This window comes from Amia ocellicauda, chromosome 4 (assembly GCF_036373705.1).
Source record: "Amia ocellicauda isolate fAmiCal2 chromosome 4, fAmiCal2.hap1, whole genome shotgun sequence".
Lineage (NCBI taxonomy): Eukaryota > Metazoa > Chordata > Actinopteri > Amiiformes > Amiidae > Amia > Amia ocellicauda.
In genome coordinates this window covers 19,539,986-19,567,824 of record NC_089853.1, presented here as the reverse complement: position 1 = coordinate 19,567,824, position 27,839 = coordinate 19,539,986, and the positions used below count along the sequence as shown (strand labels likewise).

The 27,839-nt window shown below is 48.7% G+C and overlaps 1 protein-coding gene across 3 annotated transcripts; it reads left to right on the top strand.

Moving 5' to 3' along the window:
• The first annotated feature begins 700 nt into the window (after positions 1–700).
• golm2 (golgi membrane protein 2) lies at positions 701–27,839 on the top strand. 3 transcript variants are annotated; one of them, XM_066701260.1, is made up of 10 exons: positions 701–2,174; positions 17,580–17,634; positions 18,002–18,104; positions 19,626–19,716; positions 20,371–20,503; positions 20,955–21,035; positions 21,259–21,543; positions 22,864–23,034; positions 24,255–24,341; positions 25,991–27,839. In XM_066701260.1, the coding sequence occupies exons 1-10, from the start codon at positions 1,848–1,850 to the stop codon at positions 26,065–26,067; spliced, it is 1,410 nt and encodes a 469-aa protein (XP_066557357.1). In that variant the 5' UTR covers positions 701–1,847; the 3' UTR covers positions 26,068–27,839. The 3 variants fall into 3 exon arrangements, with proteins under 3 accessions (XP_066557357.1, XP_066557356.1, XP_066557358.1); XM_066701259.1 differs by having other exon boundaries at positions 24,255–24,422; XM_066701261.1 differs by lacking the exon at positions 24,255–24,341.

The following is a 27,839-nucleotide window of genomic DNA, read 5'->3' as shown; positions in this document are numbered from 1 at the left end:
ATGTGCTTGTACAATCCCACAAGTTGATAAATTCAAGGCTTTGTACTGGCGCACAGTAACTTTATACAGGCCTAATAATTATTAAAAATAGAAAGATAGATACAATTATTTACATTAAAAAATGTTGAAGAATAAATGTATAAAGCACATTGTTAATTCACTGTATATTAGTAGAAACTTCAAGGTATTGTAGTTATTGCTAATAATAAGACAACTGACAGAAAAATCTAACTAGTAAAATAAATATAATGTGCATTCCTGGCATTCCTGGTTCTAAATGACTAGCTATTGTGAATAAGAGGCTCAGCATTTTCCTTTGCATTACAGCACATGAGTGAATCTCTGCACAGTTGAAATCATAGGATGCTTGAAACATAACGCTGTTACCCGTCGCCTCGTTTTCTATGTATTTCCCTGGCTGTAATGTAAACGTTACAATCTGCGCATTTCTCCACTCGCCCATAATAAAGCACACGTTTGTCTGATGACGAATACGGAACTGCACTGCGCCTGCGTGCTCCATCCCGGCTCTCTCACCCTACCCTGAGCTCCTTCCTCACCCCGCCCATTGTCTTAGCCCCGCCCCCGATTGGCTCAGCTCGCCGGGGAAATACCCCATTGTCCAATCAGAAGCGCCTCTGTAGCGGGGAGGCGCTTTCGGATTGGATAACCCTCCCGTCATTTACCCCTAGATGGGCGCACTCAAGGGGTTAGCTGTGCGGCTAGTGCAAATCTCTTGTTGGGGGCAACAGCAACTGGGACATTACGGATATTTAAAGCGAAGCAGGGAACCCAGAGATTTAGGAAAAAGGACATTCTTGTAATTTAGTAAGTGCATTTAAAGACGTACGACGAAGTATCTCCCTGCTTTATTATATATGAAGAAGAAACGGATTTTTTTTGGCTGTCGTTCAAAGGATAACGCGGCTGCAGTGAGGAAGTGAGCCTGGCGAGAAGACAATGCAGGGAGATGGTCCTAAATTAATCATCCGCCGCGACTTTCTTCATTGGGATATTAAATAGATCATTATTTTTCACACACCCGAAATAAAGGCTAGGGTGCAAAACGCTTCACAGCCAAAATACACCGCAGTACATCCATCTGGAGGAGAGAAACCATCGCTTTTTAAGTAAGACCGAGTGGCTATTGCGACCATTGCCGCAGAGTGACCGGATCATGCAGCCCAAATGGCATTATTATTATGATTATGATTGTTGTTATTAAACGGGCTGAGCTGCGATACAGGCGGGTCCGCGGGGTTGTCTGATCTTGTCGTACATTACAATCTGTTAAAAGTTGTCTGATTTAAGCAGTGGACACTGGCGGAAAATACATCGGGCCCGTTTGGGTTTGTTGTGTGTGAGAGAGAGACCGAAACATGAACGTCTTTCTAACTTGACTCGCAGATCAATCTCGCAACATCGCCGGTCAGTTTCAGCTGCTTGTGATGCGCACATATATTACTACTGTTATTCGTGTATCTGTTCCCTCCGTGAAGTCAGCCCCCATTGACTGGGATTAGTAGTCATATTTGTGCATTAAATTATAATGCATGTACTGTAATCGTGGCGTTTGGGAAGGGGTAGTGGTTGAAACGGGGATACCCACAGAGCACCGCTGCGCCGGGCCACGTCGATACATGTGCGCTTTATGACTTATTATTCATTTTAACGTCAGTGGTGGATTTAGCTTAGGTCATACAATTGGAAAACACTCGAGGCCTATTGCCAAAAAACCTACATTTTCTCACTCGGACAACCTGATCTGGCAGCCGACGTAGATGAGCATTTAGTAAATAATAGAACAACAACAGTACAGTGTCTACATCAACTACAGCCGGTTCCCAATGGTTGGATTTGGTGCAAACCGGAGGGGGGGTCGCCTCCCATCTTTCATCCTGATCGCCCTGTTAGTGGTCATCCTGATCCTGTCCTTCAATTACTGGACGGTCTCCAGCAAGCACTCCCGGCTGCTGGACGAGCTGGCCGAGGTGCAGGCGCAGGTGAAGCGCACGGACGCCGCCCGCAGCCGCCTGGAGAAGCGCAACTCGGAGCTCAGCGTCCAAGTGGACACCCACCGCAAGCAGATGGACAAGAAGGACAGCGACTTCAACACGCTGGACAGCAAGCTGCAGGCCCGGGACTCGCAGATCAAGAAGTTAACGGATGAAAAGGTACTGTCTGTTTTGTCTTGATCAACTCTCTCTTGAGTCTAGCTCACTTGGACAGACGCACTTCTCCACAGTTGTGTTCAGTACTCTCTCAATCTGCCTCCCAGGGTTCTGGCCTACACTGTCCATGTCTTGTTCCTGTGCCAAGGGCTAATGCATTGCTTTTGGATAAGGCTCGCCTGAACTTGACACCAGAAAAAGTTGGCACAAGTGAAAGTAAAAGCATGTTCACTACACCACATGCATAGATCATTCTAGTTAGACAAGCTTTGTAACAAGTCGGTGGGGGGGAAGTCAGTGTTTTCACAATGGCATCTTTTCTGTTGATAGTACCGTTTGTTCCCATTTCCCATTTCTAACTGCAGAGTTGCAAGATGCAGCTAATTTAAACCTCTAAATTGGACTGTAAAGACTGTCTTTATTTGCAAAATAAGATTGTTGCTTAGTCAACACAATGTTAGGTCAACAATGGCTCTAAAGTTCATGCATCCTTGTTCCAGCATATTGTAGTCTGGGCTCTAGGCGAAGTAAATAGAAAAGAGTGTGACTAGTGGGTCTTGAGGTCAGGGTCAGGTTAACAATAAGATTGTGTCTTGCAATGTAAACCCAATCCCAACTGTCTAATAAGTTTGCCAGACAGTGCCTGAGTAAAGAATCCCCAAGACCGACACTGGGAAATGAAAGACGTGGAAATTAAAGTGTGTTTGCCTTCTGTGGCCCCTTAGCAGATAGTCTGCTAAAGGAAACGCAGTTCCCATATCCTAACCACAAAGGGGTATGGCTGCTATGAGAGAAGATGAGACCAAAATAATATAAACGGTGCTAGTGAAATGTTCGAAATAAGAGCCAATGTGAGATCATGTTTTTACACCATTCCTCCAGTTTAGAGTGCGGTATCAAACTATTAGACAGCAGCTGTCGGTCTCCATGCTGCATTAAATCCCCTTTTTTGTTTGTTTTTGTTTTTCTAGTCTTTGTCTAATTCTTATTGTTTGAATACTGGTTGGGCTCTTTCTGTCTGAACAATTAGTTGTTCCTGGATGGGAAAAACAAAGGAAGTTGTGCCTACAGTTTAGTGTCCCAGTGTCCAGGACGTATATAGTGATGTGGTGCTGTTGGTGCAAAAGGGGTTAAGTGTGTGGTCAGTTTTGGACCGTTGAGCTGAGATTAACCACTGCCCAGGCCTAGCATTTTCCACAGACCCATCGAAGTTTGGCACTGTGGCATCAGCTAAAGGATTAATAATTTTCTTGTCTGTGAAGCTGAGGAAACCTGGGCAGTTCTCACCGCAGAGTAGAAGGCGATGTCGTGGTTGCTTACGGGTGTAAATGTGGCCTTCACGATCCTGATGTATATTTTTTTCTTTTTCCTTTTTTTGTGCACAGTGGTAGATTGACTCAGCTCCTCTGGTCTCTAAACACCCCCTCTCCTTATTGATGTGCAGACTGCTGCCCTGCCCTCACGCGACATCCCTTTCTCAGCTCCCTGCAGATTAACAGTCTCTTGCATAGACACCTATTTCGATTTACATCTTTTTCTGAATGGCGCCAGCTCTGTGCATTAGGAAATCCATTGCTATGCACACATGGGGCACTGTTAAATAGAAATCTTATGCATCAGCTGCTGTATTAATACAATGTGACAAGCTTTTGTAATTGCTGTAAAAAAATAATATATATTTATATCTGCGGGTAAGGGAAAAAGGGAAAAAATATATACTTCTTCTGTAGACATGAATATCCAATAACTGTTTGACAGTATAAATTGCTTTGTTTGGCAGCTTTACTTTGAGAGCTAGGCAACCTTGTGCAGGAATTCTGCCTAATGACTGAGCCCTTTATTTCATAAGAGTGTAAATAACAGCCCGTAATAATGTGGTTCTCTTCCTTATTCCTGAATTAAAATACTTTCATCTAACCTCATGTGGAAATCTTGGCTTTTAAGGCCCTTGGAGGCAGTGTGGTGGATTCCTTATGAGAGGACCATTCATGTTCCTGCGCTGGGCAGCTAAACGCACGGCTCACAGGCCACTGCCGTGTCAGTGAGGGGACACTGTGTCTGATGGGCACAGAGCATACATGTCAGTTGTTTATTTTATTTTTTTTATTTGTTGTGTGCTGTCCTGATCTCTCATTCAGCACTAGTTAGAAATGGGCTGTGGCAGAGCTGAAGCACACAGGAGATGTGTCCCCGATCGGTTCTGCTGTCTCCTCATTGGGACGCTGTACAGCGGTGTGAGAAAGCTGCCTGTTTTGTGTCAGTTTTTTTTTTTTTTTTTTTTTTGAGAACTTTGTCTTCTCCTGCCAGATCTGCAACTGTAGAATAAGGTTTATAACTGAGACCTGTGAAGCAAATAAATGAGAACTGGTCTGTGTAAGGTGTGATGATCTTAACAGGCTGTGTGAGAGTGTGCAACAATACTAAGCTGCTGATGTACTGTGATGCTCAATTGCAGAGGCCAGTTCCTATTAGTTTTTCCCCCTCGTTCTTGCCGTCTCGTATTCTCATTTACTTCCCATAAAGACATAAGTTTGTGCAAAGTTAATTCCGACTGACCCCATGATCAATTGATTAGTGATTGATCGATTTAATTCAACTAATTTTGTGGTTAACTGAACCTAACCTTACCCTGCAGGCATTGGAGCTCTAAGACTAAAGCAAGAGAGAGGAGCTGTGGGGGGTCATGTTCATGAACACGTCAGTTCTTACCTCTGGGGGCCTCTGAGTTAATCTAGATCTGAGTGTTACTAAACCGGCCAGCCCGTCTCCCTCTTGCGCTGCTTTGTTTCCTCCAGGTTCTCGCCCACAACAATAACTGCACTCCAGCTTGGCATCCCTGTGCTGAGGACACCAGCTGTGGGGTCAGGCTTTGAAAGGGTGAGCCCATGTGTGCAGCGTGGCAGATCGCACGGTTTGCACTTCTTTCCGTGCCGCTAATCCCCGCGAGAGCTTGGGAGAGCTTTATCGTACAGCTGGGGGTTGGGGGGGGGGGGGGGGGGGTAGGCTGGGGAGGTAGGCTGGGGAGGTTGGCTACAAGACAAGCCTTTTCTTTCTAGCTTTTGCCTCTAACAAAGATACAGGGCCTCAGCTCCCGAATCCTTCCCACTCACTGGTACTTATTTGGTCCGTTTTGCTTTTTTGTTCCATCCGATTTTATGTCTGGAAGAATGGTTGCAAAGCTCGCTCTCTCTCTCGACTGGCAGCAGCAAATTTCACCCAGACCCCTCTTGAAGTACAGGCATGGAGCCCATGTCAGCTCTGTAGCTGGGGTAATTTGTTCCAGACCCCAAATCCTTCTTTTGTTTAATACTGTTTATTGGGTTTAGTATTTTTACATTTCATCAATAAAAACAATTCGATTTTTAATACTTATGATTAAAAACGTTTTAAAATATCAATTCTTAAAATCACTTAAAATTTTTAAAATCTTGTGATTTTTTTTTTTAACAAAACTAAAACAATAAACTTTAAAATAAACGTGCTCAAATCAAATAAACAAAACGTGATAAAAGCAAAAACTGCACACCAACAAAAAAGTCAAATACATTGAAGATAACAGAAAATGCAATAGACAAAATAAAGAAACAATTAAAAAGTAAAAATAAAAAACAAACAAAAAAGTCTAATGCATTTTAAATTAAACCCAAAACGGTCAATGTATTTGACAAAAAAATATAACAAAACTATACCAGAAACCCTAAACAATTGTGATTTAAAAACAACTAAGTCTTTAAAAACAATTAAGATTTGTTATTTAAAATCTTCTTTTAAAAACAATCATTCATAAAATCTTTAAAAGATCTTTAAAAGATCTTGGACTCGGGCTCCAGCAGGGGGAACTAACCGTCCCCGGAGGTGGGTCCCATCATGGGATCCTGAGCTCCCCCAGATCTTGTATACGCCAGTTCTTAAAGGCTTCCTCCTTGCCCCTCTGATGGACCTCCAGATTGACGTAGTCTTTTACAAACACCATGCCCCTCCGCGCGATGACGATCGGGTCCAGCTCCTGCTTATTAAACAAACAGATGTTCCGTCCCTCCCACAGTGCCTGCTTCACTGCGCAGACGACACGCCACCAGCACCTCAGGGTTGATGTTGAAATTCCCCTTGCCGGACCGTATAGGATCTGCTGGGCGGTCGCCCGCGCAGGAACGGCGAACCTGTGGAGGAACGGAGAAAACAGGAGCCAGACCCTGTGGGCGGAGGGGCACTCACTAAAAATGTGAGCCTCCGTCTCCTTCCCCAAGCAACCCTTATAGGGGCAGGTGTCATAAGGAGCTATGCCCCTTCTGTGCATAAACACTCGGGTGGGGAGACACCGACTCACAGCCATCCAGGAGACATCTTTCTGCGTGTTCGTGAGGCAAACGTGCGTAGCGTTAGCCCAGATAAACCGGCAGGTTTCGGGAGGGAAATCTTCTATCCGGCTGGTCTCCTGGGCAGATCTCATCTGACTACAGATGGTCTTATAATCCCAGGAGGCCAGCACGACTTTATGGAGGCCTACTTCGAGCGCGAAGGCTCGGAGCGCCCTGTAGAACGGCGGGGGATCCCACGAGTGCGGCCTGGTGTTGTCCATGGCGCAGAGGCCGAATGGTCTCAGGCTGCTGGCAAAATAAAAGCGGTTCATAAAACTCACTTTCTTGCCAGCAGCCTGGATGTTCTTAACCACATAGGCCAGCCCCTGCGCCTTTATCAGCCGCACAACGTCCGGGACCCCCCTGCCTCCATCCAGGGTACCCTTCACCATCTGCACTCTTTTCAGCCTCTCCATTTTGCTCCCCCAGACAAACCGAAATATAATTCGGGTCACTAGTTTTGCGATACCCTTGTCTGGGGGGAAGATCATTCCTACGTAGAGGAGTATCGGGAAGAGGATGGCCTTTACGACCAGCACCTTACCAGCCATCGTCAAGGTCCTTGTGCTCCAGCCGTGGATCTTCCTTTGGACCTTTGCTATGGCCTCCTCCCAGCTCCGGGTGCCCGTGTTGGTCCCGTCGATCGTGATCCCCAGAACCTTGATAAACGGCTTCACAGGGAACACGGTCGGCGGGCCCCGGCCGACAGGCCATGCCCTGGAGAGGTAGACCTCGCTCTTGGCCTTGTTCACAGCGGCCCCCGTCGCCCTGCAGAAGCCGTCCAGCAGTTCCTCGACCCTGGCCACGGACGGAGCGTCCGTGCAGACCACGGCCACGTCGTCCATATAGGCCAGGGCCTTCAGTTGCTCTCCGCCGGAACCCGGGAGATGGAAACCTGTCACCCGGACGTCCCGGCGGATCGCCTGCATGAACGGCTCCAAGCAGAGGACGTACAGCAGGGCCGACAGGGGACAACCCTGCCGGACCCCCGACCTGACCGGAAATGGTTCGGTCAGGTGGCGGTTCACAAGGACCCTGCTGCTTAGGCCGCTGTAGATGATCTTCACCCACTTCCTCAGGCCAAGAGCGAGACCCATCCTCTCCATAACGAGCTGCAGGTATTCGTGGCCCACTCTGTCGAAGGCTTTCTCCTGGTCCAAGCTGATTAGGACCAGGGGAAGCCCTCTCTCGTTCGAGTAGGCCACGACATCCCTGAGCAGCATGGCGTTGTCGGCCGCCGATCTCCCCCGGGCACCACAGACCTGGTCGGGACCCACGACTTGAGGGAGTGGCCGCTGCAGCCGGAGCGTCAGTGCTTTGGCCAGTATCTTGTAGTCGGTGCACAGGAGGCTGACTGGCCGCCAGTTCCTCAGATCTTTTGGATCTCCCTTCTTGTGAAGAAGGGAGAGGATACTTTTCTTCATCGAAGGGGCCAATCTGCCCTCTCTGTACATCGACCCCAGGACCTGGCCCAGATCTTCCTTAAGCACCTCCCAAAAGATCTTATAGAACTCAGCAGGGATCCCATCGGGACCCGGTGTCCTTCCAGAGTTAAGACTCTTTATCACCTGGGAGAGTTCAGTGGTGGTGATCTCTGGATCCTCCTCCTCCTCCTCGTCCCCCTCATTGCGGGACTCCAACAGGGACAGAAAGTGATGGATCAGATTTTGATCCACCACCTTCTGGTCGTACAACTCCCTGTAGAAATCCCGCACCACTGTCTCAACAGCCTCTCTGCCCTCCACCTCTTGCCCCGAGGAGTCAATCATGGAGGACATTGCAGGCCGCCTCTCCTTCGTTTTCTTGAAGAAGAAGCGGCTGCATTTCTCATCGTCCTCCATGATGCGGACCCTGGAAAGGACCTTGATCTTCTCTTGCTCCTCCCGATAGAGGGCGGAGAGACTCAGTTTGACCCGGGCCACCTCCTCAGCTAGGTCGAAGCCTCTGAGCTGTAAAAGACTCAGGCGCTGGAGGCGGGCGTTTAGATGGGAATATCTCGCCCGCCTCTCGCGAGCTTTCCGTTTCCCCAGCTGAATGAAGTAGCCCTTGGTTCTTTTCTTCATCATCTCCCACCACTCTATGGGAGAATCAAAAAGGTCCTTCAGGGTCCTCCACTCCTCGAGGCGTCTGCTAAAGGTCTTAATCACACGAGGGTCATCGAGCAGAGAGGTGTTGAGCTTCCAGACCCCAGGCCCCGACTCCCGTGTGCTCGGAATGAGCACCTCTGTCGTCAGGAGCCTGTGGTCTGAAAAGAAGACCGCCTCCGAAGACATGGCGGTCCTCTCCAGTGGCTTGCTGAGGAGGACGAGATCTATCCTGGAGAAGGAGGAGCCAGAAGAACTCACCCAGGTGAACAAGGGGACCAGGTCCCGACCTGCGTCGCAGAGTTCAAAGTCCTCCACGAACGCAGCGAGGTCCCTGCTGGATCTATCGTTGCGGGGCTTACTCCGGTCTACATCCCTCAGAGCACAGTTGAAATCACCTGAAATGATAACTGGCAAGGTGCCGATCAGGAGCGGGCGTAGCTGAGGGAGAAAGAGGACTCTCTCTCTCTGGCTGGTGGGGGCATAGACATTGACCAGCCTCAATACAGCCCCCTTGTATTTAAAATCGAGGCTGGCCAGTCTGCCCGCCTCTATTACCTTAAATGTTTTAACTATTAAAAAGGGGTTTTTCAGGAGTACGGCAATCCCGTCCGCTCGGGACACATTGGACCCCGACCAGAAGGATTCTCCTAGGGTCCAAGTGTCCCGGAGATCTTTGTATTCTTTTTGGAACGGGATGCCGCACTCCTGCAAACAGATAATATCCGCCTTCATTCCAGCCAGAGAGTTTAAAACATCGGTCCTCTTTTTCACCTCAGCAATGCTCCTCACATTAATTGAAATAATAGTTAATGCCATAATGGCTGTGAGGGCAATCACCCGCTCCGTAACAATCATGTAAAGAAACCTTTCTCTTCCCCACTCCTCTCTTCTCCCTCACCTAGCTTAGCGCTAGCACCCATCATTTCAATCATTTGCCTCACCGCTTGATCCTCTAGGAAGACTATGGGGGGGGCTCGGCTCCCGCCACCCGGTAAGGCGGGCAAAACTCCACTGGGCTCAGGGCCCGTGGTGCTGGAGGTTCTCCCTGGTTCCTTTGAGGCCGAGGCCCGACGAACAGATGGCAGGGCAGAGGCTTTATGTACAACTGGGGAGAAAACTGTATAGACCCCGCTAGTCGTTCTTTTAACTAATGGTGGGGGAGGGGGTGGTCTCTCCCTTCCCGGCTGTCTGCCGCCGCAGGCCTCCTCCCCCAGCGCCAGTGACCTTGCCATCACGTCCCTGATGTCTTTCTGGGAAAGGACACTGGCGCCGACTCTCGTCTCCTGAGGGCCTGCGGCTCTCCCACTACTGCCGGGAGGGCATACCTGACCCCTCCCCTGGGAGAGTCTCAGTTGTGGGGCAGGAGGAATGTTATTTCTAGGGGGCCTCTCATCTACCAGGCTGCCCACTCGGGGCAGTGGAGAAGGCCCACCACTCTCCTCTCCGGAGTCAGAGTGGGGTGTATAAAAATTAGAGGGAGGGGACTCTGGAGCGGGGGAGGAGCCGGCAGGGGGGGGAGAATCTGCAGAATGAATCCTCTTTTTCATCATACCCCCCCTACCCATGCTCCTCTTCTCAGCCCTCCTTCTCTTCCCCGCTACCACTGTCCACTCTCCCTCTGCCTCCACTTCTGACCCAGAGTCAGAGAGGGAGCCTATGAGGCTCCTGAGGATTGTTTCCTCTCTACCCCCATCTTGGGGTATCACCTTTGGAGGAGCCTCCGCTTGGTTTTCTCTCTCTCCACCACCCCCGAGGGCCCGCGCCCTATTTGCATAGGAGGAGGGACAATTCCTAAAGAGGTGCCCTCCCCCACCGCACAGGTTGCAGGCCCTCTCCTGCTTGCAGGCCCTGGTCTGATGTTCCCCGCCGCAGACCTTGCACTTAACAATGGTACAGGCTGCGGCTAAATGACCCAGGGCCCCGCAGTTCCTACATAATTTGGGCATGCCATGATAAAAGACAAGCCCCCTATTTGCTCCTAAAACCACGGTGCTTGGTAGATGGCGTACTCCGCCGATGGCGGCCACTTCCACCTGCAGGCGCACCTGCCACCGCCGAGCACCGGTCCAGACCCCATCCTCATCATTAACTCTCCTACTTTCAGACAGGATCTCACAGTGTCTCCTCAGCCATACTTCTACGTCGTACTCTGCCACTGCTTCGTTGTAAAACTGAATAGTTACAATTTTAATCTCTCTATCCGTCAGGGCGTCGACCACAAAGTCATTCAGGGGCATGCTGTCTTTTTTCTCCCTATATAGGTTCCAAAAACTCTCCAGCACTTGAGGGTTCTTAAAGCTCACCTCGAACACGTCCCTAGGTCCAGGCAGTTTCACCACACAGTTCAGCTCAGAAGGGGCAAAGCCCAGGCCCCTCTGCAGCACGGACCTGCTGAACTCCAGCCGGGTGAGGGCCGCGGTCTCGGCTCCAGCCTCACGGCTGAAGCGCACCGCATTATGGCGCCTCACACCGGCGGTTCGCTGGGCCATGCTGCACTTTCCTACCTTGGAGAAGGGTCGGGAGGCTCTCAATCCGGAGGTCGGGGCAAGTCCACCTGGCTGGGGAGCAGCTTCCACCTCCGGGGCTCTTGCAGGGAGCGGGCCTTGCGGGGAGAAGTCCGGGCCCTGGCTGCAGGAGGCCTCCCTCAGGGACGTTGCCGATCGGCCTGGTCGGTCCCTGGAATCCGAGGCCTCTCCTGGATCCTGGCTGGTGACGTCAGCGGGGAGCAGTCCTGGTCAGGCCGGGCTCCGGGTAGATGGTCGGCCGGGCTTCTGGATGGGACCCACTCCGTGAGGAGTCCTCCGACCCCTCTGGCTAGGTCCCCTGTCGCTCCCGGTCCGTCCCAATCTCCACTCGCCTCGGCCTCCGGACCGCTCCAAGGACCCAGGACTCTGCAGCTCTGTCAACCGGCACCTCCCCGTCTCGTCTGGTCTGGCCTGATGGATCAGCTCCCTGCAAGGAAAAAAGAAAGACTGTCAGATACAGCTCAAAAAGCCCCCTGCTGGACAAAGGTTTCTCTCGCTATTCTTTTGTTTAATGCAGAACTAACCTGTATTTCCAGTCATAAAAAAGCACCACTTGTCAATGAATTAATTAATCGTAGCCTTAGCTAGGTGATACTGTGAGGGGGCAATACCTGTGGTGGCTTGCTGGCACGGTGGCTCTTGAGAAACGGCAGGAATGGCAGGAACAGATGGCAGTAGTGGTGCTGGCAAAGGGGGTCTGCAGAAATTATTTTCTCTGCTTGTGTTCTGTGTATTTAAAAACAAATAAATTAAAGTCTACACTTTAATCTTGGGTTCTTATGCAAATCCAGCAGGTCAGAGGAAGAGTTCGTCAAATCGCGCCAAGTTGCATTAGAGCGCTTCCAAGCACCACACTGGGTGTTTTTCTTCATCCAAGCAACTCGTATAAAAAGTACAATAAAGCAACAAATGTAAAGGTGTGCAACACTACAAATGTCTCTCAAAGTTCTGTGTAGGACAACTTGGGGAAAAAAAAAAAAAAAAAAAAAAGTTGTATACCAAGATGTTTTTATTTATCACTCCTCTGCCATAAGAGGCACCAGAAAGGAAATTATAAAAGTCTTTACGAACTACATCAATAGTTCAGGTGAATTTTCGATAACAGAAACCTCAGTCTGCTTGTCTTTTTCCTCACATGTTTTTTTAGTTTTTGTCTGTTTTGCAGCCCCCAACACCACCCCCCCCCCCCCCCCACCCCTCAGGTTTCAAGTTATACCTAAATAAAGTCATAATTATCAAATAAGATCTCTGCCACCACAGTGTGTGTTAATAATATACTTTACTGCACTTGGCTTGGCAACAGATGCATTTCTCTCCCTGTGAAAGGCTCTCGTTGTGTTTATGCACTGGGAGCGGCAGGGCAGTGTTTCAGGACGCACTGGTGTCGTGTTATGTCCTGTAATTTACTGGATCCTGTTTCCTGGCTCCTGGTCTCTGCAGTGTAGCACTTCAGACCACGTCATCAAAGCTTTGCCCTCGAATTCAACCTCACTCAGTCAAAAGAACGTGGCTGAGGAAGTGAACCTGGTCGATAGTCTGCACCCTTTTTTAGTGTTTACATTTTTTATGTGCATTGTTTAAAGGTGTGGGGACAGGCATGAAATGCAAATAGTATTTTTTTTTTTTTTTTTCCTTCCTTGTTGTTTTCTATTCATTTTTACAGAAGTTCTCCTCTACCCTGCGGGCAGTCATGACACAGCAGGCTGGTCGGGTTGGTCACTGATCCAACAGCAGGCCCAGACAAGACCTAATGCCCTGACCTCTTTCCTCCAGTCCCCTCTCGCTTGATGGGCCAGCTCCCTCTTCAGTGTCATCATTTGTTTAGTTTGCCCAGGTATTCTCTTGGGGCAGATTGGTGGCAGTCTGTCTGACTGTCATCGAAGAGTGTGCGTGCGTGCCGTTCTGTGTGGGGGTATCATGCCCTGCAGTGTTAGTGGGTTGGCGTTAATGGGCGGCCTGGCCTGCAGGGTCAATTACACTGAGCAGCAGGGACCCTTCATCTCCTGTCTGTTTACAGCTCTTTTTCTGACTTAACTAATGAGCAATGGCGACTCCTGACCCCAGTGCCTGGCTCCTCCAGCCGAGCACACAGGGCTCCTTGTCGATGTCGGTATGTTAAACCACATGTGCTCCCCCTTCAGCCACCCCAGATAAGACCACCTTCCTGAATGCAGGACAGCAGCCCCCATCAGTATGACATCAGTGCCTGCTGCTGCCAGTCGCTGCCATGCTCAGTACAGTGTGACTGGAGTTCACAGGCCCTTTCCTTAATTAATCGGCGCTGGTTGTGCCACGTGGGCCCTGCCGTGCCTGCTTTTGATGTGTATAATAAGTCATAAACTGTCTGGCCGGGTTTTCCTCTGTGGGCTTCCCCTTCAGTTCCCTTGCGCTTCTCAGTCACAATCCAAACTCCTCTTGCCCCCAGCGCTGGCGTTGCCTGGTGACAGGAGGGGGCAGAATTAGCAGCCTTTTAGAGAGATTGCAATCTCCTCTCTCCAGTGCAGTGACTGTCAAGGGGTGGCCAGTGAGGATCAGCCTTCTGACAGCTGGGTAGCTAGACCAAATTGCTGTGGGCTTTGAGATCCTCTGTACTAGCACTCCTCACCTCTGCTCAGTGTGGTGTTGTGTAGATCTGTGCTCCAGAGCAAAATCCTGGAATTTCTTAGGGAATGCATGAGTATAAAGGTGCCAAATCTTATTGTAAAATTGTATTTTGTTAAAACTATTTAAGTTTTATTTAATACATCTTTGGCGGTGGGGCAGTTTGGGACCAGAAGAAAAATGCAAACAGTCAAAACACTTACCATATGAATTATGGAGAGCAAGTTCAGAGCTCTCTAGAGAGATGTCAAGAACAACAGTGCACTGTTCCTTAATGAGGTTTGTTCAGCTAATGAAGTTTGCAGAAGTGATGGCATTCTGGGAGGTGCTGCCAGATGTTCTTGAATGTGTCTGAAGAAACCCCCACAGCCATGCCTCGGGCAGAGATGGGCAGGGAGGGAAAACAATGGACCTTTAACTCCTGCTCTCAAAACCCAGGGGAGAATTTATTTTGGTTGTTAGTGGGCAAAGCTGAAAGCCATTGACACCCACCCAGTGCCCTTGATGTAAAAATAGTCGCTTGTCGCCATTGCTTGCATTTTTCAAAACACGGTGATGGAGATCTTGAGCCGGAGAGGATGGGAAACTTGTGTGGGCAAACAAAAAAACAAACAACAACAGATTACTCCTCAACTGTGCTCGGATTCTGTCCTACATTTGGCAGATGGACTGCAATGGAAGCTAATTGAAGGATGTGTATTGCTTGGGGTTTCGGAAGCATGTCATAAAGACAAAAAAAATAATAAGAAGATTGTTGTGTAGTGCCCAGCTGTCCTGAACGCCCCCTTCCCATAGGCTCTGGCGGTGAGAGGAGGGTATGGCGGTTTTGAGGAAAGCGGGGGAAAAGAAAACTAACTGATAATGCCAGTCCAGTGACTGAAGCTGAGCTCAGGCGCTCGGTGTGCAGTCAGCCCTGGGTTACCGAGACAGCGGGGGAGAGAAGGGGGGGCACAGAGACAGCCTGCCGGTTTCATCGGTCTTTGATGTGTTCATGTGTGAAGTTCACTGCATTGTGCGCGGAGCGATGCAAGGCTGAAGCGGATAAAGTAACTCGAGATTTATTGCCTTCAGGGGGGAAGGGAGCGAGGGAGAGCGCTGGGAAGTGCAGGTTTAATTGAAAAACCTTTCTTTTTATGAAATGTATCAGCCCATCAGCAGGGCGCTCGTCCTTCTAGACGTCTCCTAAACCGTGTTATAATTGAGCCGTGCGGCGTGCCAGTAAACGTGGTTATGGGTACCTTTCTCCCCCCTCTCTAGACGGCGCAGCTCGCCTGGGCCCTGGGCTTTTATCTCTGGGATCTGTGACAGTTATCGGATGGTGGTGCCTTAATTAAGGTCTGTCTGTTAAAAGGTTCCCTGCCTCTTAAAGCCCTAGCACGCTGTGTTTATTCTTCCCTGAAGCTTCTGTTTGCGCTAGTTACAAAAAACAAAAGGAAAAACGACTTTAATTGGCTCTTGAACATCTTGGTGGCGTAATCTGATTTAATAAGTTGCTGATATAGAACCAGCACGTGGTGAGGAAATTATAATGATCCAGATAAGGATCTCAGTAGGTCTCTCCACACCTATCACAAGCCAGGAGACCAATGGAGGAATTAGTGCAGGAACTGAACTGAAATTCCCATTCACTGTCTGTTTGGATCCTGTACAGGGTTTTGTGTTTCACAGGATCTCTTACAGATTAAATACTATTTTATTGGGTGTAGTATTTTACATTTTCATAAAAAAACAATTCAATTTTTTAATACTTATGATTAAATACCTGTGATCTCTGAAGGGGTGTGAGTCAAGGCTGGGTTTTGAAAGCTTTGTTCGCTGGCCAGGTGTTTGAAGGTTGTTCTCAGCCTGCTATGGTTGGTCCAGGTGGCGTTGCACACAGTGTCAGATTTTATTATTGTTATTTTTTCGCTCATAGCCGAAAGCCATTTGCCATTTGAGTTTAAATGATAATTTGTGCCTTAAGCATGTCACACCAGATGTGATGTTTAGGTTTTTGGGATGGACGTTAGTTTCGCTCAAATTGCCATATCTGCCGATTGTGGAGAGCCAGGAATGCACTGGACTACATCTGTAATCCAGTGTAAACAAGAGTGGACAGACAGCAGCTGCTACGATCGTCACGCTTCACCTGTCAAAGTACTGAGCCCCCCGCCCCCCAGCTCTGACACAGTACATCTGGCTTCAGCTGCTTTCTGACTGGGGAAAATTAGCCTTTCATTATGCTAAGCCTGTCAGAAAATACAGCAGCTTTAACCCATCGCCGCACCGGCTCTCCTAGTGGGTCCAGGCAGTAAGCAAGCTCAGTGCTTCGTTAATGCTGCAGAGCCACAGAGTGAGCTAGCTAGCCAGCCAGTTCTATGATTTATGACCTTGTTGTAGACCAGATATCTTGTAAAGTGTGCATTGATATTCAGCTTGGTGCTAGAAAAAGATTTTGTTGATCAAACAGACAGGGGTGTGTCTCTGAAATGGACAGAGTGCTGCGTGGCAGTTGCTGAATATTTTTATGCGAGCATGAATTCAGCCCTTTGTTTTACTGTGGCCGTCGTAGTGCCCTGCTCCACTATGCTTCCATTCCTTTGTTGTCACCGCTGGCCCAGAGTCTACTCCTGGTTGCTGCTCTCCCGGGGCAAGGGGCGGGGCAGGGAACAGGATACGGAGAAAAAGAGCAGAAACACAAGGAAGTCTCTCTCTTCAACCACCCCCCCACACCAGGTCCCATTACCTGTGATCTCTGTCGTCAGGTTGCAAGTTGAAGCCAAGTCCTCCCAAGAGTGGTGCGGGCTGAAGCCCATGTCAGACCCCAACCTGGGTGCTGCAGGAAAGGGATTGCATATCCAGGGTGTCTGTTCTGTTCTGCAAATTGATAGCATCAAGAGAGCACCACTATCCAGCCTTGATATGCATTTACTGCACTATACTGCAGGGTGTCTCGGGTATCCTGGCCACGGGTGGTGTGGGAGAGATTTCTGAGCCTGGCCATGTTGTACAGGGCTTAGTCTTGACATTGTAGGCCTGTGGACTGTGGATCTGTCTGTACAGGAGCGTCAGATCTTGTTTTCGAAATGGCTCCTCCTCTGACCGTAAGACACAGCGCCACGCAGCACACTACACCAAACACACACGCCTCCTAGTCTGATCTGATGTGGGCCTTGGATTCCAGTCCTTCATTACTGCACGTCTTCTGGATCTAGTAAGCAGAGCAGTGGTTTGGGAGAGCTTTGGAGTGGGGGAGGCCCCAGTGCAGTAGACCTGCAGCCCTCAGAGCAACATCGAACAAGCTGCTGTTTCAGGTGGGAATTAATCATATTCCCAAGTAGAGGAGGCCTACGGCAGGGTGCCCACTAGACTTCCAGTCAGCGCCCCCTCCGTGGGAGGCCAGGGTCTTACTGTAGCAAGGCTGCTCTGTCTAATGCACCATGTGTCTGTCTGTGGGTGAATCACTGTTCAGAGAAGAGCATCTAAATATTATGGAGGTGTTAGGCTAATTAATTGTTATCCCTGTATGAACTGGTGATTTACATGTTTAAGAAAAAACATGATTTACAGAAATATGTTAAATTCATTGGTATGTTTTAATAAGGAATAAAGATGATCGTAGAAATGGTCAAGTTCACATTTATGTTGATTTAAAATGCTATTGAAAATCCAACTTGTTTGCTATGCCAATTATATTGTTGCATTGCAGTGCTGCTATACAAAATATAATAAACATTTCCATCCCTGGGCCTGCAGGTGAGCTCCTGTGACTGGGGGCAGAACCTCTTGTTTAGTGAGTGAAGTAGTGATGCAAGGACCTGTATTAATGTTTGTTTATTTTTGTTTTTTCATCTTCAGAATAAACTGCAGGCAGACCTGGCGACCCAGATGTCGGAAGTCCAGAGGCTGCAAGGTAAGAGGCAGTGAGACCCACTTCACTCCATCACAGCCTGCAGTGGAGGCCCTGTTTTGTGCCCTCAAGGAGTGCAGCCGGGCCGAGCAGCTGGGCCCATTGCTGCACTGTGCGGTTGGTGATCTCTGTGCTTCATTGCAGGTGTTAGTAATGGCTGATTTACAGTCCAATGCGAGATGTAGTTTGTGCGTCGTTTTCCCTGCTGTTTGTGGTGTTGTGTGGAGAGTTCTGCATTGTTTTGGGGTGTCTTTCTCAGTGTTCATTGTGCATCAGTGTTTGGTGTTGGTGTGCGATTGTTCAGTATTTGGTGTTGCCGTGTGTTGCCAAGCGGAGTTCAGTGCTGTTCTCCTGTGTGTTTGCTGTACAGAGCAGCTGACCGAGCTGCGGCAGGAGTTCCTGAAGCAGGAGGACCACCTGCACGAGACCAAGAAGAACAACACCTACCTTGAGAAGAAGCTGGAGTACGAGAGGTGAGGGCAGGGCCGCCGCGTTGCTACACATAGTCACCGACACACACAACACATACATGCCCACCGCTCGCAGATTGACACAATGCTCCCTACATCCGCTGGAGCGAGGGGCCAAACGTGCAGTAGATGCACGGTCTCCCTCCCCAGGCACCATTGTTGCTAGCCCAGGGGGAAGGAGGTGCCACTTCCCAGGTAAAAACCACACCCACATGGCAAAAGTAACGCAGGGATTACTTAAAGCAGGGCTTCGTGCCCTATCCCCAAGCTGAGGAATGTGATTTGCACAAGAGTGTGTAAAGACAAACCGAATCCACCCATGAAAAAGTGTATTTATTTTATCTTATTTATGCAGAGTATGGATCTTATTTTCTTAGCTAGTATCCTCCTATGCTCACTTGTTCCTCTCTGTTGCAAGAGACCAGCCCTTCACTCTCACTGTTGGTGTAATTGGTTTCCTTTTTGTGGTGAAGCCCAGTCAGTAATGGGATTAAATGAGCTACTCTGAGGTTAGTCTCTCTTCCTCAAGCAGTCCACATAATGAAATCTAAAACCCTTCCGGCTTTCATTTCAAAGCGGCTCAGATGGCTACTTCTCATAATGAGGAAAGTACAATGACGACGATGACAAAATCAAGCTCAAATAAATGATCTTGGCTGACCCATCACATGGAATTTAGTTACACTTGGGTGTTTTGGGGGGGGGGGGGGGGGGTGATTCAGTTCGTTTCCTGCTGAAAGGAAAATGTAATGTTCTCTGTTGACACTGGGATAATGAAGTGGCACCGTGACCAGGGATGATCTGCGCTGCTCCACACAGATGCTGTACCTTGACGTGGGTTCTGCTTGTTTAGTTGAGCTTGTGGTAACTGGGACTAGATGGCACTGCTGTAGGAGGCCCTGACACTGGTTGCTTCCAGAAGGACAAATTGTATTTTCATTTAAATGAGATTTGACAGTTCAGAAAAATTTGTCTTTATTGATTGTGGTAAGAGCGAGAGTAATGAGTGAACGGTTTCCTTGACTGTTAACCAGTACCGTAACATCCTATTGGCAGCAAAATACTTGGAGACAGTAAGTCAGGTGGCACCTCTACTTCGCTATTCTCTGCATGTTTTTTTTTTTTTTTTTGGCTACCTAAATATTTTAATTTCATTTCCTTGTATGTCTCGGTCTCTTCTGTCACTGCTTTCCACCTGGAGAGGCGCCTGGAGAGTTTGTAACGTGCCCAATTGTGTCACACATCAGTTCCCCTTCCAACACTTCCGTTTCAGTGAATGTGCTTCATACTGTTGCGACTGTTCAGTAAATGGTCATGTATAGGTTTTAACCAACCTCTACACTTCTGCTCTCAGCTTCATGTAAAGAGGAAGGTCCGGCTGCCTTTCTAGGAAATGTGTATATCATGTCCTCACATCAGTGTCACACCCAGCCCATTGTATGTACTGTACACGCTACACAGCCTAGCAGGTTTGCCTGGTTTCTGACATTACCATATCTGTCTGCATTGTGATTGTCATCACAGCCTGCAGTGCGGCCGGCAGATTGCAGAGCTGAAGGATGAGTATGAGGAGAGGATGAAGAGTGCGGTGGAGGAGGCGGCTGATCTGAAACGGGTAAAGACCAGGTGCTGCTGGGGGGTTGTGTGGACATGGGAGGACATTCCAGCACCCCTCCCCTCCAGCACACCACATACTGACCCATACTGCACATACTGTACGCTGTCTTTGCGTCATGCATTCATGCGTAAATTATTCCCCCAGCTGAGCTCTGTTACTTCAATCAATCATCAACTTAATGATTGATTGGTGTCCGTAATCCTAACAGCTGACATATGATGAAAAGCAAATTTCAGTTATGCGTCAGTCTTGTAATTGTAGAGCCCAGTTGGATTAAGATCCAATAGACAGGGGTAAACTCCAGGACCTCGACTGAGACCCAGTGCTGTAGACAACCTGATTCATAGTCAAATCTGCTTGAGCATGTGGTGGTTTGTTGCCATCTAGTGGTAATTTAATGTTTTTACAGGGGGAAAAAGTGTGAGTGTGTGAGTGTGTGAGTGTGTGAGTGTGTGAGTGTGTGAGTGTGTGAGTGTGTGAGTGTGTGAGTGTGTGAGTGTGTGAGTGTGTGAGTGTGTGAGTGTGTGAGTGTGTGTAAATGTGAAATCCTCAGGCCAGTGACACACATGCGCAGGGGAGCTTGATCTAGCTGCTTCTCCTGCTGTTCTCCCAGTCCCCAGCCATCATCTCCTGCTGCGTCTCTCTTCACAGGAAAAAACAGGTATTATCCCTGGTGCTGAGCAGGCTAGCAAGGAGAAGACTGGGAAGGCTGGTAATGACGCCAATGCTGCTGCAGATCACCAAACGGAGGCCACGCGCAAACTGGATGGCACAGAGCTCAAAGGTGACCTTCAGGAAAAAGCTGCTCTCAGCTGGCAGTGGCAGCAGGAACAGGAATAAGAGCACGGCCACTGATGCATACTGTAGAGTAGTGACGCCCCCCTGGTCTTCTCTGTCTGATCCACAGCCCACACTGAAGCTAAGGGCTTAAGGAAGATCGGTGGTACTGCATGTACATATTAGTGAATTTGGAAGTAGCCAGCCCAGTTTTAACCTTTGTTGTTACTGAAAAGGTTAGTTAGAGTTTACTTCAAAAAAATTGTCCCACTGTATTTTATTTTACATATTTTTGTGTCTAATTACACCATCTCTCTTGGGTTATAGAAGCGTGTTTGTGTGGTTTACTGGGACACGCATGTTACATAGTACCTTTCAATAATCCCCTTAATTAAGCAGAACTGGTCTAATTGTCTTTATGCACTGAGGTCACTGGCTCTGCTCTCTTGCCTCCGCAGACCTGGCGAAGCACGGCAGTGACGCCGGTATGCCAGGGATCGAGGACAGTGAAGTGGGCAAGGTGGAAGACCTGGCTTTCGGTATGGTGTCAGATTCCTGTGTGTGTGTGTGTGTGTGTGTGTGTGTGTGTGTGTGTGTGTGTGTGTGTGTGTGTGTGTGTGTGTGTGTGTGTGTGTGCGCGCGCGCGCGTGTGCACGTGTGTGCATGTGCGTCTGTCTGAATAAATACTCATGATGATGATAACATTGATAATGAAATGTACTCGGTAATAACAATGTGTTCCTTTGTGCTTGGTGCTGTCAGCCTTGAGGAAGCCTGCCATCACACAGAACAAGCTGGAAGGGGGCGGCGGCGGCGAGGTCCTGCAGGACAGGGCGGCGTTGGTGGGGGCCCATGACTCTGGACCTAATGTTCTGCACCGGGACGCCAATGCAGAGCACAGCCCTGAGCTCCAGCGCCGAGGGCCCATCCCACTCGACCCCCAACAGCAGCTGCCCAAGCCTGAGGCCGACAAGCCCCGGGCAATTGATGCCAACAAGATGGTCATCAGGGCAGAGGAGCTGGGTGAGCAGCAGAGACAGCTGAAAGGTGCGTCCGCGTGTCCCTCCATCCCTCACTGTGGGTTGGGCTAGAACTTTAAGTAGTTCCCATTTAAAAAAATACAAAATAAAGCTCTTTAACCTGTTTACTCTGACAAGGTGTATGGAGTATGACACAATGTGTATACAGGTGTATAAATTGCACTACTGTTAATATTTTATGTGTTTGTTGTTCAACATCCGCTTGCATCAGGGTATTTAGGGAGCAAAAAAATGAACAAGATAAACAGCTGGCCTGCTCCGGCACAAATTGTTTTTAGTGCTCTGTTGTAGATCTCACAAGTCTGAGGCAGAGGTCAGGGGTCACAGTAAGAGGCCGCAGGGGCAGAGCTGCATCAGTTCTGTTGGCTGCTCCCGAATGTGCTTGGCAGCGTCCGCCTCGTTAAGGACTCCCACTCAGTTTACCCTGTGCGGCAGTGTGTTAGTCTGTAATATGACACCCCCTGAAACAAGCTTGTCTGCGAGTCTGTCCGTCTGTCTATCTGCCCACTGCCCCTTGAATGGGGATAAAGCTGCAGTCGGCGTAGCCAGTTAGAGAGTCTCGCCTGTTTGCTGGTGCAGCACCCCTCCCCCCCACGCTCCTGGCTCCACAGGAAGGACCGTCTTGGCATTTCTTCAGTTTTTCCGCTTGCAGTCATAAAATCTGAGCTGCTTCAGGCTTCCTGTTTTTCTGATTTGGAGAATTTTTACATGGGGAGAAATACAGCAGGGGGTGGGAAGAGTTCAGGGGCAGAGGGCCTGATTCCCGTCCCCTTACAGAAACACCCTCGACCCTGCCAGTCCCGCAGCACGTTCCTGTGTCGAAATGGGACCGTATTGATTGTTCGCCTTTCTGCAGTCTGCTTGCCCTGTAGATACCAGGCTCGCTGGATGGCTATAACTGACTTCGGTAGCAGCTCTCTGAAGCGTCTGTACTACAGCTGCTTGTACTCTTGTAATTGGCACACTATGTTGAGCCTTTTCTCTCCCTCTCCCTCTAGGGATATTTTTCCTCTGTTATGGGTAAGGGGCCAGTAAGGGCTCTACCATTTTGATGAACGAAATAAATGTATAAACCAAGATTATGCAGGAATCTTTGTACATTTATATTTATATTGTTTTTGCATAGAAGTTCTTGCAAGCAGCACTATACATTATAAAGCAGATAATCAAAGGGGGCCTACATTCCAGTACCACTTTTTTGCTTGCTGATAAACTGATTCCACCAATGCCTTTAATAAACTACCATTAAATCTAGCATAGGGGAGTAAAACATATTTTTTTTATATCCACCCCCCTCACACCATTTCTGCTTCTCTCTGTCATGCAGCCCCTGAAGATGTGAGGCCGGTTGACCACCTTGCTGCTAACGACGTGGGCCTCCAGCTGCCCCCCAACCCAGCACAGGTCCTGCCCAACCCAGCACAGGTCCTGCCCAACCCAATGGAGCATCGCCTGGGCCACGACCTCCCACCCGCTGAACCCCCCCGCCACCGCCAGAGTAAGTCCACCCCCCCTTAGTTAGCACTGAGTGTATAAAACTCCCACATAAGCTCAAGAGACTGAGAGGGTAATGAATGCTTTCGGGTTGAAAGCAAGGTTTTAATGAGTGAAGACTATTTCAAGAGTGAAAGCCTGGACTTGTGCACCGCTGCTGCAAACCTCACAGGTCTGTCTCTCTGGTGTTCGCCCCTCAGTCTCGCACAACCTGTGAGAGGGAGCGCGTGTGGGTGCATGAGAGAGGGAGTGTGTGTGTGTGTGTGTGTGAGTGAGAGAGAGAGAGAAGGAGTGCGCGTACATGCTTGCGCGCATGTGTGTGAGAGGGGTTCACTGGTGACCTTGAAGGAGGTCAGCGTTGGTCTGGGTGCCTGTGCTGCATCTCCACTGTGGCAGGAGTGCACTGCTTGTTGCACCCTGCTTCACAACGCCAGTGCTTTTGTCCTGCAGGCCTCCACTTTGGACTATTTTCTTTTTGTTTTAGTTCTTTTGCAATTTTTATTTTTGTTTTAGTTTTCTCTGAAAGTCACAGCAACATTGCATGCTCTACTAATGCTGATCATGGTCACTGGTGTATATATATATATGTATGTATGTATGTATGTATTTATTTATTAAGAGTGTCTCCTTTTCTCAGTCAGTTTTCTCTTCACACACTTCTGAAGTTAGTTGATGAACGCAGCTCCGGCTACTGTTGTCCAGGTGCTCTGTCTGGGGATTGACACATTTCAAAATCAGTAAATAAAGATGACTTTGGATGGGTAACTTGACCAGTGGCTGGCTGACTGCACTCCTGTGCCTTGTCCATCCACTGGCACTGAACCCTGTGTCGGCGTTTGACCAGGGAAAGTAGCGGTCAGTTTGGATAAAGGGCCGACGCTCGCAACATCACAGGGCTTTCAGACCATAGACCGTGTACGGGGTGTGAGTGCGGAGGGGTGCAGGGGAGAGCACAAGCCCTGCTGCTGCCTGACACCTGCTGGCGTAAACCTGTTCTTCACCTTTCTTCACCTATACACTCTCGTCCTCTCTCTCTCTCTCTCTCGCTCACACATTTCCCTGCCCCATTCAGTCACTCACTCATTCTCTGTCTCATTCTTATCTCCAACGTGTACACACACACACACACACACACACACACACACACTTTCGCTCCTCCCTCTTTCTCTCTCTCTCTCTCTCTCTCCCTCTCTCCTCCTGATGGGGACTTCTCTGCCTCCGCAGGCCGTTTCTTTGATGAGAACGAGTCCCCTGTAGATCCGCAGCATGGCTCTAAGCTAGCGGACTACAACGGGGATGATGGGAACGTGGGTGAGTATGAGGCGGACAAGCAGGCCGAGCTGGCCTACAATGAGGAAGAGGATGGTGATGGTGGGGAAGAAGACGTCCAAGGTGAGCTTGGGCCACTGCGTCTCCATGCCACTGCGTCTCCATGCCACTGCGTCTCGCTCGCTGCGCTCTTGAGTTATCTGCTGCTCTGTTCCTCGCAGCCCTGCTGTGCGTTTCTGCTGAAAAGGGGGACAGAAGAATCTGGGTGGGGGGCCGGGGGCTTCCTTTTTAAATTTCAGACTTACCGAATTTCACTTCGTTCAGTCCAGTTTGCAGCAATCCCTCTGGCTCCAGCAGTCAGTTTCCTGATGGCTGGTTTGAGCTGGTGATGGAAATCGCCACAGGGTTTGCCCCAGAAAAACGCAGATGGGCGAACCCGCTCACTGCTCGAGGGCTGGCCTGGAGGACCCTCTCTCAGTCCTGGGCTCTGCTGAAGTTAAACCTCCATGTCTTATCCTTCACTGGTGTGCACCGTGTTCTTGGAAGCACTGCCCTGAAAGAGTCCCCCATCCAACACTCACTCAGTTGCCCGAGCCGGTGGAAATGCACTGAATCGGACCTCAGTTGGTGTGTCCAGTTTGAGGCTGGAAACTGCTTGTAGTGTTAAACAAGGGGCCTGCCCCCCCCTCCCATTGTGCACTCTTACCCTGGGCCCTGTTGTGGAGCGCAGGAGCGTGTCTCAGATAACTCAAGGTGCTCCGAGCCCCCTGGTGTCTGCATGCTTCATCCAGCTGTGTGCATGCCTGTGCTGGCACCTGAGCTGCTGGCTGCCTGCCCTGTGCCGCCCCGTGTGCTGTGTGCTATCCTCTCCACCTGTGCATTGTGTCTGTGTGCACCCCTCCCTCACCACCGCCACCCAGATCACATCACCTTTGTGTTTTTTGGTCCTCAGTGTTGCGTGCATGTGACATGCGTCGTCCACCTGTATTATTCTGAACTATTTGTGTGTTTGTTTTGGTTTTTCTTTGTTCACACATGATTCCAAGAACAGCACATGCCCTTTCAAGCCTAGCATGCTTCGCTGTGTGTGTGTGTGCTGATGTGCACATGTGCGAGCACACGTGACCGTGGAGCCACATTGGGAAACGCAACCACAGCCGTGCTGGGATATGGTGGCCGCCTCGGTGCTGGCCCCCCCTCTGCTGTTCTCATGCTTGGTCATCTCTGGCTGCTGCTGCACAGCCCTGTGAGAGCAGCAGTGAGAATGGGCTGGTTGTGTGGGCTCGGCGAGTCACCGTGCCGCACTGATGCTCCTTATAGAGCACCGTTGTGTCATGGCGGCACCTTTAGTTACTGGGTAAAAGGTATTGGCTTCGGACATCATTTTCATTAAATGGCCCTTTCTTTTCTGACCAGCAGTGTGAAATGCAACTGCCCGGTGGATCTGGAGTAGTGGGTCTGTAGTTAGGGCTACTTTATAGTTCTGGATCTCCTGCATTGTCAGGGGATTCTAGAAAGTGGACTGTTGCCTGTGGGGTGCCCTCCTGTGCTCCTGTGGAATCCAGGGCAAGTGTGCTGGTGGAACATCAACATATCACTGTACATTTCACTGTGGTCTCTGACTCTTGGCCGTCATGTGGTTTGTGTTCTTCCTTTTAAGTCTGTCCTTTGTTTTTCTCTTCTCTCCCCAGATGATGAAGATCGAGAGCTTCAAGGGGACCATGCAATAGACTATGGAAAGCGACACCAAGGCAATGACATCCTATAAGCCTGTGACTTGAAACATCCTGTAGGGAAGGAAGGAGTGAAACACTTCTGAAAGAAACGAACACACGAAACCCTGAGAGAAGTTGATCATTGCTTGGCCTTCTATTTCACTGGTGCTTTAGGTCTGATTTCTGGTGGACTGGCTCATAAACTAAAGAGATGATGGGTGTGGAATCACCCTTTTTCTTTTCTTCTTTATAAACCGTGTCTAGTAGGGCTAGTAGGATTGGGTGTTGTGAAGAAATGCTAGGTTATGGGATGAATTTCTGAAAATGTCAGCTGTATATTCCTTGTGTATATTTTGTACTTTCTAGGGTCCTGTCCACCACTGTTATACTAAAGGATGAGTACCTAGAAGTGTAAATTTATTTCTAATTTGAGATTTTCTTAATATAATTAGAATGTATTCCATGAGAAATGAAGGGTGTGTGTGTGTGTGTGTGTGTGTGTGTGTGTGTGTGTGTGTGTGTGTGTGTGTGTGTGTGTGTGTGTGTGTGTGTGTGTGTGTGTGTGTGTGTGTGTGTGTGTGTGTGTGTGTGTGTGTGTGTGTGTGTGTGTGTGTGTGTGTGTGTGTGTGTGTGTATATATATATTACATCAGATGAAGGATTGGTTTTGTGTCTGCTCAGTGTGGAGCAGAGAGAGCTGAGCCCTGAGGAAGGAGCTGTTGCATGCTCAAAGAAGAGGGCAGGCAGCAATGGACAATGGACCTACTCCTTTCACTGGCCCAAGCTTCCTGGACAATCGTGGGCTCTTAACAATGAGATGATCATACCCCCCTTTTTTTTATGTCTGGAGTTTGTTTTATCCTTTTCTGCAATCCTTTATGAAGACACAATACTCATTTCAGGATAGAAATGTTATATATATGTATGTTATTTATGTATATATAAATAAGAGCACATTGTCATGGTTTGGAGGCTGTAGCGGCCTGGGTGTGGTCTGTTTTTACCAGAGCTTGCTGTGGCCCTTAGCACCCAACGGAGCAGGAGGCTGTTCACTCGGGCACTGAGACTGTGGTCAGGGCTGTGTTACTCAGATCAGTTTTTTTCTTAGTTTGTTGTTTGGCTCCAGTCCATGGTGCAAAATGTCTTCTACGAGGATGCCATCATGTGTGTTGAGTTGAACCATGACGTCGGACTCCCGAGACCGCTCAATAAACTGCAGCAATATTAGTTTAGTTGGATAGAAATCCATGCGGGAATAAGACCTCCTGTGTGATTGATCTTCACACCATTGCAGCCAACACTACCAAGAGATTCCCTGGCTTTTACATACTAAGGCAACTCCCTTGCATGCATATATATATATATATATATATATATATATATATATATATATATATATATATATATATATATATATATATATATATATATATATATATATATATATACACACACACATATCTGTAGTTGAGGAATGGTTAAAACAAAGAGGCTTTTAGCTGCTTGATTCGTTAACTTTGGGGCTATATTCTCCCCTTTAGTCATTTAGATAATGGGTTTAAGTCCTAAATTCAAGAGTGTGTGACAATTGTGTAGTTTAAGAGTTTGTATGAAAGGTCGGCATATTGAATGTAATATCCTGGTGTTTTGTCAACAAAAAAATCACAAGATGAAAGCATTTCATAGATTCTGATATTTTTAGCCTCTTGGAAATACAAAGTGAATGAATGCACAATAAACTAAAACCAAACAACTGCTTCTACGTTTTCTTTCCCCTTTTTGTGGTGTTTGTGGAAAGTAAAATGAATAAAAGTGATTAAAAACAA